Source organism: Suricata suricatta, chromosome 8 (genome assembly GCF_006229205.1).
Source record: "Suricata suricatta isolate VVHF042 chromosome 8, meerkat_22Aug2017_6uvM2_HiC, whole genome shotgun sequence".
Lineage (NCBI taxonomy): Eukaryota > Metazoa > Chordata > Mammalia > Carnivora > Herpestidae > Suricata > Suricata suricatta.
Genome location: NC_043707.1, coordinates 136,137,630 through 136,147,871, shown reverse-complemented (window position 1 = coordinate 136,147,871; position 10,242 = coordinate 136,137,630). Strand labels below are relative to the sequence as shown.

The following is a 10,242-nucleotide window of genomic DNA, read 5'->3' as shown; positions in this document are numbered from 1 at the left end:
CGGGCGGGGACCCGAGCCGCGCGCGGGCCAGGCGGGAGCCCGGCCTCGGAAAGGGATGCCTCCTGTCTCGAGCCGCAGGTACCCCCATTTCCTCCCGCGCCCTCCGCACAGCCGCCCGGCCTTGCGCCGGCGCGCTGCGGCGTAGGCCCCCCGGGGACTCACAGTGCCAGGACTGGGGCGGGAGGTTGGCACAGAGACCTTTGTCCTTCCTTGATGCCTGATGACCTGACCTGCACGTGGAGCCCCGGCCTCGCCCCCCACTGAGTGCGGAGCCCTGAGGCCAGAGGAGGGTGGCCGCTGGGCGACAGGATTGCTTTCACCTGGGTGCACACTGGAATTTGCCCCAGGCTTACGCTGTGCTTATTGGTGCTGGAGGCCTGCTCCCGAGTCACCTGGGCAGGTGTCATCAGCTTCCGGTTTGCCTCCCGCCTGAGGCCGAACCTTCCTGATGGCAGGGGCTTATGGTAGGACCTGTCAGCGTCCCAGGATTGAGTTTATGATGAGTTTGTGGCCCAGGGTTTCTGCTTTCTTGCCACGGTTGAAACAAGAGGCTTAGAGCAGCTCATTCCGACCTCATCAATAAACTTCTCAAATTATTTCTGGGGTTACCATGATGTTTATGTTTTTCAGCTTTTATAGGGAAGGCGAATCAGGTGCTGATGAGACCCAAGTTCAGTGCGCACCTGACCAGGGCTTTCCGGATCAATTGGGTGTCAGGGAGGGGCCGGATTCCAGAGAGCAAAAGTGAGGAATGGGCCACAATTCAGTAACCAGCTCATTAAGTGCACCCCCTCAGTCCATGCAGCCCTTTGCCGGCCTGAGAATGTTCTCTTCGAGTATTAACTTTGAGATCCGGTGGAAGACAGAGCAGGGAAGGGACGTGGCCCCACGTGACCTCAAGTGGGAAACCTGTGTCCTATAGAGAAGAGGAGAAAGAAATGAGGAAATCGTTTGGCTCCTAGTTTGGTAATTCTTAGCTTTCAAATTACATGGGCATCGTTTATGTTTATTAATCCTTTGGCACTCAATTTTCCCATTCCACGGTTTGAGGCATTTGTTCCTTGAAACATCCTTTGTATTCTAGAAGCACAGTGTGCACAGTATATACCTTCTGTGGGTCCAGGGATAAGATGTAGACATAGATCTAGATATAGATGATATAGACGTATAGGTTTTTTCGGGACTGAGTGCTCATATAGTGTGGTCAAGATGGCAAGTTTGATAAATATTGGTATTCGTGAATTAAAATTCTATTTCATTATTTTAAATTTCACTTTCATTTCTTACAACATTCCAAAATGAATTTTAGACATTCTTAGAATAAACGTTCATGGACAGCACTTAATAAATGTATGTTTGAAATGAAAATAGTAACACTGATCCCCAAATTTGAAAATCGGGGAAAATTTTTTCAAGTCCGGCTTTCACTTCCGGTTTGGATGTCGGGCGGGGGCGGGGGTAAGGCAGGGGTGTGAGGGTCTCCCTTTCACTAAGACAGGCTGCCAGCTGTGTTTTAAAGCCGAGGGTGGCGGGCAGGTGATGGAAGTGGTCACATCACAGGTAGAGACCTAGGCTATCCACAGAGTTCACTTTAAGTTGGGTTGAGGGGCGCCAGGGTGGCTCAGTCAGTTAAACGTCTGACTTCGGCTCAAGTCATGATCTCCGGGTTTGTGGGTTCGAGCCCCACATCAGGCTCTGTGCTGACAGCTCAGAGCCTGGAGCCTGCTTCTGATTCTATGTCTCCCTCTCTCTCTGCCTCTCCCCTGTTCATTCTTTGTCTCTCTCTGTCTCTCAAAAATAAAAAACAAACACTAAAAAAATTTTAAGTTGGGTTGAAAAGTCTGCCCTTTTCAAAAATATGCTTCTACTCTATGCTGTTTAAATCGGAGATTCTTCCAGGGTGGCCCATGGTTCTTTGAGCCAAAATGAAAGGCAAGGTTTCTAAGGTCCATTCACTTAAGTTCGCTTTGTGGGGATAAAATGCTTATAGGAAAGAGCAAAGCCCGGTACCTGAAGGGGCGAGGAGCAGGTGGAGAGGCAGAGAGGGAGTCAGCCCCTGCCTGAGATTGGGGCTGTGACCCCCGCACACTTGTGCTAAAGGTCTTCCTTCTGACTTGCAAGGAGGTAGTCTTACTAAGTGATGTTCCTATGGGCTCTTGATTTCTGTGGTTTTAATGAGCCAGGGGCGCTCCAGGGAAGGCGAACAGCCACCTGGGTTTTTGAAGGCAAGTCTGGCCAAAGGACAGATATTTTTCTGGAATATTTACTATGTCCAAGGGTCTGAGCTAAAATAGGAAGAGCATAATCAAGGAGTTTAGCTTACAAAAAAATAAGCTTGACTTGATCGTCATAAATGAATCACGTTTTTAATGAAGTGTCACCTGCCCACATAGCTCTTAGGTATGTCTGCTCTTGGTGTAGACGTAGTGTGGGGGTTTTCTAAGGCCACAAGATAAGCCACAGAAGTCAGAGTAGACGGGGTCTCCGAGTAGATCCACCCCCACCGTCTCAGCACGAAATCCCCTGTTAGTGGGACCCCCCAGCCCTGCACCACCAGCTAATCCCTTCCCAATGGCCTTATCCCTCACCACGCGGACATGGTGCCCAACCGCTGCACACACATCTCCTTTACACAGGGGGTCCCCACCCCTTAGGACTCCTTCCCTCCACTTTCCACCCAACTCCAGGGCAGGAACTTTGTCTTTCTTTTATCTCTGTGATCTCAGTGTCTTGATCCTTAGTAGTCAGCCAAATGGGAAGATGGGTAGGTTGAATGAATGGATGAGTAGAAGGGTGAATGAGTAGATAAGTGAATGGGGGATGGATGGAGGGGTGGATACATGGATAGATGAATGAATGGATGGATCAGGGTGGATGTTTGGAAGGGTGGATGGATGCATGCATGTTTGGAAGGGTGGGTGGGTGGGTTAGAATACCAGGGGGTGGATGTGTGGTGTGGATGTGGACGGTTTGGTGGGTCAGTAGTGGATGGACGGGTAGGTGGAAGGGAGAATGGATGGAAAGATGGAAGGGTTGGTGTGAGAGAGACAGGTCCCAGAGGTGTGGTGAAGAGAGACCTAAGGAGCAGCGGCTAAGTCTCTAGGAGCCGAAGCATGGTTTTGGGTCACGAGTACATCTGGCCCCACAAAACACTCTTATCGCTGGCCTGGCGTCCGTGTGGTGTCCTCCTGGAGAGAATGAGCAGGCCGGCGGCATTCCGACCTGGGAAGGGAACTGCTTTCAGGTCCTCGCTGCTCCCCTCCTTTCCTGCGGGACATTCTCACGGCGCCTCTGGCTTCTTGTTCTCCAACCTTGGCAGTTAACACGGTGCTCTGAGTCCTGCCGGGGTGTCTCTAAATTACTTGCACTCTTTGTGTCTTCTGAACAGAAGACAGTCCCTGAGCAGGTGGGAGGGGGGTGGAGTCTAGGATACAAATCAGGAGTGATGAAGCGTTTCAGAGAGTTTCCTAAGGAAGTCATGGACTGGTGATGGCATGATGGGAGGCGGTAAGTTAACGTCAGAAGGAAAGGCCTCTAAAGCCTAAAAGTAATCTTGAAAGGGGCGTCCGGGTGCTCTGTCAAGTGTCCACCTCTTGATTTTGGCTCAGGTCATGATCTCATGGTTGGTGAGATCGAATCCCGTGTCAGGCTCTGTGCTCACAGTCCCGAGTCTGCTTCAGATCCTCTGTCCTCCCCCTCCCCCCGTGCCCCTCCTCTGCCCGTTCTCTTTCTCTCTCTCTCTCTAAAAAATGAATGAAAAAAAATTTTAAATAATTTTGAAAAAGAAAAGCTTGTAATATTTATCTTGGTAAATAACAAGTGTCCTTGCCAAGAAGTTGGTCAATGTTGGAGATGTTGTCTTGAGTTTGGGGCCTACCTCTCAGGAAGGACTTCAAGGGAGATGTAGACCGTCGCTCTTTTGTGAGGCAGTTGGGGAGCTTCCCGGAGGCCTGACACAATCCTAGAAGGTGCCCCTCTTGTGTTTGTCTCTGCCTCTTCCCTCTCCCCTTGGTAGCCTTCCTCTCCCTATGCTTAGAAAAATCGACATTGGCCAAAATGCACAGGTCAACAACATACTGGAATCCATTCTTTCAATATTTACGATCTAGATTCATTCCAAAGCCGCGAAAACCAGTTGCATGGCCAGGAGCAGGTGTCCGCGTGGCAGATGCTAACCCCAGGGCGCGGGTACAGAGGCCGCGTCCCGACTGACTCCCTGCCCGGGGCCTGGGCATGGTGAAGATTGCCCCCAAAAGTGATTTGAGGATGGGAGGGGGGAGGGGGGATCTGTTTCTCACCCTCCCCACTTTTTCTTTTTGTAAACTGTGTTCCTATTCAGGGTGTTTGGTTTATTTCTTTAAAGAGCATTTTCAAACACATTCAAAGTCTCTGTTCTTCTGACTTGACCACATATTCCATCGGTGCTATAAGGAAAAGCCTTGAATTACATGCACGCATCTGCTTTTAGGCAAGGGCTCCAGCCTCCTGGGAAGAGGAGATGTAAATGTTAGGCAAGGTGACCACTGTGACTTTCCATCTCATGAAGGAAGGACTGTCCCCTGACTGTGCAGGGCACTCAACATGCCTATTGGTGGGTCTTGTCCCCAAGCTCGCCACTGGTGCGGGCTCCCCTGGGGCCTGCAGGGAAAGGCAAAAATAGTCCCCCAAATGGGCGGCAGGTCCTAACATGGCCTGGCTGTTTCCACTCCTCCTCATGGAGCCTATTGGAGCCTCGGTCCCCTTGAACTTTACTGCAAGGACCTTAGGGCTGGGGTCCTCCCTCTGGGCAGGAGACAGTGACGGCTTTGGTCTCCTGAGCAGGGGAACTGCACTGAGTCAAAACTGAGGCCTGGTGACATCATCCGCAGGCAGTACGTCCTACTTTTGGGGTCACAGCATTTGACTCTAAGGGTTTCCCACCATGAACTCATCTGTTCTTGTGTGAAAAGGACGAGCAGGTGCCAGTGGAGGGGGGGAGCAGGGTGGTGGTGGGAGGGAGCCACCTGGGAAAATCTGCTCTCGAGGTGGAGGCCCTGGTGAGTCACCATCACCCCCAAACGGGCTTTCCCCGCAGGCACACGCACCGGCCCCCCCTACGATGATCCCCCCGGCGAGCGGCACCCCTCCGGGAGAGGCTCTGCTCCCCACTTTGGCTCCTCAGGACTTCTGGAGGTCTCAGATCTCCGGCTACACGGGGTCCGTGACCCGGCACATCAGCCACCGAGCCAACAACTTCAAACGACACCCCAAGAGGAGGAAGTGCATCCGTCCCTCCCCGCCCCCGCCCCCCAACACCCCATGTCCCATTGAGCTGGTGGACTTTGGGGACCTGCACCCCCAGAGGTCCTTCCGGGAGCTGCTCTTCAATGGCTGCATTCTCTTCGGCATCGAGTTCAGCTACGCCATGGAGACGGCGTACGTGACCCCCGTGCTCCTGCAGATGGGCTTGCCCGACCAGCTCTACAGCCTGGTGTGGTTCATCAGCCCCATCCTCGGTGAGCCCCAGCTCAGCCCCGATGGCGGAGGGCCTCCGGAAACCTCTGGAAGCTTCCGGAAGCCTGAGTTGAAGCAGCTAGAGGGGCCCAAGGGGCCAAGGGAGGAGCAAGAGTTAAGTGCCACTCATTAGTTTGGGGCTGTAGGAAAACACAGGTACGGATGTCACACCCCATATGTTAAGGTGCTCTATCGACACCAGAGTCTAGGACAGGAATTTCGCAGACCCCAAGGATGACCACCGTCTCACACGGAGCTGTCACTGGAGGATCCAAGCAATAAAGCCTCATGTGGTTTGCAGGGGAGGTCCTGGAGGAAGGTCATGGCTGCTTTGGGCCTTATGGCGGCCTGAGTAGAAAACATAGAGGGAAGCTGAGCTTTCCAGGACTCTGTCTTTTGTCTTCCTAGCGCAGGGCTGTGTACTCCCAGCTCTACCATCTGTGCTTCTGCGGCCCAGGGATGCTGGGGTGCAGGGGCCTGAGGGGTGTGACGAGTGTGCCTCACTGCCCGGCCCAGGGTGCCGTGGGGACCCCAGCCATGACCGCGGGCCCTGCTCTGTTTCAGGATTCCTACTGCAGCCACTGCTGGGTGCGTGGAGTGACCGATGTACCTCAAGGTTTGGAAGGAGACGCCCTTTCATTCTTGTCCTGGCTATAGGTCTGTCGTTTTGGAGTTGAAATAAAGTGGAAAAAAAAAAAGAAAGGAAAAGAAAAACAGGCCCTACTGCTTCCTCGTAGCAAACTCTAGAACAGTGGTGACCAAGGCAGTCATACAGACCGTGCTCCGGGTGTGGTGGCGGGAGCACCCCGCAGCTGGCCGGGGGTCACGGGCGGAACACGCCACTTGACCTTGTAAGAGCCAGTTAATAAAGCGGGGCCATTCCTGCTCTGCTTGAGAAAATAAAGAACCCCGACCCAGTGGGGGGAAAAATATATACCTATGGTGGGTCTGCAGGTGACTTTTCCAATGGGCTCCGCCTGCAGTTTGATTAGAGGAATTCTCCGGAGCCCTAGAGATTCTAGACTTGAGCCACGGGCTGGGGGGGCAGGGCTGCCCTGAGCTTCCGCGGCGTCACCGGGATTGTCTGTCCGCAGGGGCGCTGCTGGGCCTCTCGCTCCTGCTCAACGGCAGGGACCTGGGCGCGGCGCTGGCCGACTCTGCCGACAGCCACCAGTGGGGCCTCCTGCTCACCGTGTGCGGGGTGGTGCTGATGGACTTCAGCGCGGACTCGGCGGACAACCCCAGCCACGCCTACATGATGGACGTGTGCAGCCCCGCCGACCAGGACCGCGGCCTCAACATCCACGCCCTCCTGGCGGGTAGGTCTCTGCGCGCGGGGCGGGGCGCTGAACGCCGCGACGGGCGGTCGGTCGGTGAGGTGACTGACAATATATGTCTCGGAGCACCTGGTGGCCCAGTTGGTTGAGTGTCCGACTCTTGGTTTCGGTTCAGGTCACGATCTCACGGTTTGTGGGTTCGAGCCCCACATCGGGTTCTGTGCTGACAGCACGGAGTCTGCTTGGGACTCTCTCTCCCTCTCTCTCTGGCCTTCCCCTGCTCTCTCTCTCTCAAAAAATAAAATAAAATATACTTTAAAAAAAGAAAATATAGGGGCACCTGGGAGGCTCAGTTGGTTAAGCGTCCGACTTCAGTTCAGGTCATGAGCTTGCAGTTTGTGAGTTCGAGCCCCACGTCGGGCTCTGTGCTGACAGCTCAGAGCCTGGAGCCTGCTTCAGATTCTGTGTCTCCTTCTCTCTCTGCCCCTCCCCTGCTTGTGCTCCATCTCTCTCTTTCTCTTAAAAATAAATAAACATTAAAAAAAAATTTAAAGATAAAATGAAAATATATATCTCAAACGACAGATTTTAGCAGTGATACATAGTGCTGATACATGAGTGTGTGCATAAACCATGCGCATGGCTGTATGTGTATCTGTAACTGTGTATACAGCTCTTTTTGTATAGTTTATTCTCATTGTTTGAGAAGTTACATTCTACAAAGTCGCCATGGACCCTCAAGTGGCCAGTACTGAGTCACTGCCCCCAGGAAAAGTACAGGGTCACATCTTCACCAACCGATCAGTACCTAAACTCGTTTTATGCGTTTCTATGTAAAGACCCCTTTGGAATGTATGTCACAGATTTATTAACATTGAGCGCACGCCGACAGCACCGCAACCCGTCCCCGGCAAGGCTCCACACACTTCTTAGTAAGACGCACACAGCTCTCTCGAACTTACGAACAAGAGACAGCACTGCATCAGCCTTACAGGGGGGCCGTTTTAAACGGGGATGCCACAGAACAAAAGAGCAAAAAACCTGCAAAATCATGGCACCATCTAGACTTCAGAGAGTCTGGCTGTTCGCAGTCGGAGGTGAGAAAACAAGGCAGTTTCGCCTTGTTCAGCCTCCGCTGGGACCTTGTGTGTCCCGCCCCCCCAAGGTTTTGCTCCTCTGGACGTATCTGAGGGTGATTGCGTCGCAACGTGCGTTGACAGCGGTCACAAATACATGTCAGTGCGCAGGTGAACTGGCAAATACGGAATCGGCATATCTCCGACACGCACACGTGCACACACACACACACACGAGTGTGTGCACACGCACGTGTTGTGCCGATGCAAACAGGAGAAACATGCCTTTCGAGGTCAGACACGAGGCAGGAATGACCACGGAGCCAAAGAGCCCTTGCGATTGGACGGGACAAGTGAGAGGTGCGGAGGGCGGGCATTGTCTCCGCGGGCTCAGCGACGGGCGGGTGAAGACTCCGAGAGGGCTCACCGCACCGCAGTGCGACGCCTGCTTCTCAGCGTGTTCCCGACACGCCCGCACGCCCAGCTTTCTCCGTGTAACCACGTGCCCGTGACCACCTAACATGCACTGAAACAAGCCCACTTTAAACAGCGGTGGAAAGTGTCAACGTCCAGGGAAAGTCGGGACAAGACGGGGTCGTGCGGGGCCTGGGGGAAGGGCCGGCGGCTGGGGCGCCGCTCCAGGGTCGGGAAGCCCGAACGGTCCTCCCGTTCCGTGTGCAGCACCGGGTGGGGGGCGGGGCAAACGGCTCCGTCTGGCTAGGCCTCCGCGGCTTCTTCTAGAAAACACCGCTGCTTGGCTCTATTTGTACACACCCGTGGTTGTGCGTCACGGGAACTTCTGGAAGGCTGGACGGGGGCGGGGTTTGCAGGGTAGCAAGAAGAACTCCATTTTTTTTTTTTTACCTGATAGTCTTCTGTACTGTTTCTTTTCCCTTTTTATTGTGTTAAAACGCATAATATAGGGACACCTGGGTGGCTCAGTTGGTTAAGCGTCCGGCTTCAGCTCAGGTAATGATCTCATAGTCCGTGGGTTCGAGCCCCGCATCGGGCTCTGTGCTGACAGCTAGCTCAGAGCCTGGAGCCTGCTTCAGATTCTGTGTCTCCCTCTCTCTGACCCTCCCCTGCTCATGCCGTCGCTCTCTCTCTCAAAAGTAAATAAAGCATTAAAAAAGCCCACATAATATAAAATTTCCCGCCCTAACCAGTTTTAAGCGTGCAGTTCGGTGATGTGAAGCCCGCGCGGGGGCCTGCCCCGCAGTCCCCATCCGCCCCCAGAGCGTTCCTGTTCTCAGAGCTGAAACCGCCCCCACTGAACCATCCCTCCTCCCCACCCCCAGCCCTGGCTCCCACCACATACTCTGGCGACTCCAAGGACCCCCGTGGGCTTGTCGTCGGGCGGCTGGCTTATTTCACTTCCCGTAAAGTCCATCCATGTCGTAGCGGGGTCGGGTTTCCTTCCTGTCTCAGGCTGCATAACACCCTGCTGGGTGGCAGATGGGACCTCGCCTGTCCCACTGATGGACGTGCGGGGAGCCTCGGCGCTTCGGCTCCTGTGAGTATTGCTGCTAGGAACCCGGGTGTGCAGATAACTCTCCAAGACCCTGCTTTCAATTTCTGGGGTACGAACCCAGGAGTAAAATTACTGGATCTTGCGGTAATTCTGTTTTCAATTTCTTTTTTTTTTTAATTTTTTTTTTTTTAGAGAGCACGAGCAGGGGAGGGTCAGAGAGGGAGGGAGATACAGAATCCAAGACAGGCTCCAGGCTCTGAGCTGTCAGCACAGAGCCTGACGTGGGGCTCGAACCCACAAACTCTGAGATCGCAACCTGAGCTGAAGCCGGACACTCAACCGACTGAACCCCCCAGGCGCCCCTGTTTTCAATTTCTTGAGGAACCTCCACACTTGTGTTCGTGGCAGCTGTGCCGTTTTACCTCCTACAAGCCAAGCACAAAGGGTCCAGAGTCACACATCTTTGCCAACACTTGTTATGTTCTGTTTTTTTCTGATAGGACCCAGCCTCACGGGGGTAAAGTAGAATCTCATGGTGTGTTGATTTGCATTTCCCTAAACGCTTGTGATGGTGAGCACCCTTCCACGTGCTAATTGCCATCTGTATGTCTCCTTCGGAGAAACAGACATTAAATAGACATGTAAGTCCTTTGCCCAGTTTTTCTTAGAGTTCCTTCTCTATTTTTTTTAAATTTCTTTTTAATGTTTATTTATTTCTGAGAGAAAGACACACACACACAGAGCACAACTGGGGGAGGCAGAATCGGAAGCGGGCTCCAGGCTCTGAGCTGTCAGCACAGATCCCGACACGGGGCTCGAACCCACAAACTGCGAGATCATGACCTGAGCCGAAGTCAGACACTTAACTGACTGAGCCACCCAGGTGCCCCATTTGCCCAGTTTTGAATCAGGTTGTTTGGGTGGG

General features: G+C 53.3%; 1 protein-coding gene across 1 annotated transcript in view; it reads left to right on the top strand.

The window, feature by feature from the left end:
* The first annotated feature begins 6 nt into the window (after positions 1-6).
* SLC45A1 (solute carrier family 45 member 1) overlaps positions 7-10,242 on the top strand; it is a 20,426-nt gene continuing 10,190 nt past the window's right edge. The window contains exons 1-4 of the mRNA XM_029949618.1: positions 7-78; positions 5,075-5,495; positions 6,058-6,150; positions 6,588-6,812. Of these exons, the coding sequence (XP_029805478.1) occupies positions 5,099-5,495; positions 6,058-6,150; positions 6,588-6,812 (715 nt within the window). The 5' untranslated portion in view covers positions 7-78; positions 5,075-5,098. The remainder of the gene's footprint in view (positions 79-5,074; positions 5,496-6,057; positions 6,151-6,587; positions 6,813-10,242) is intronic.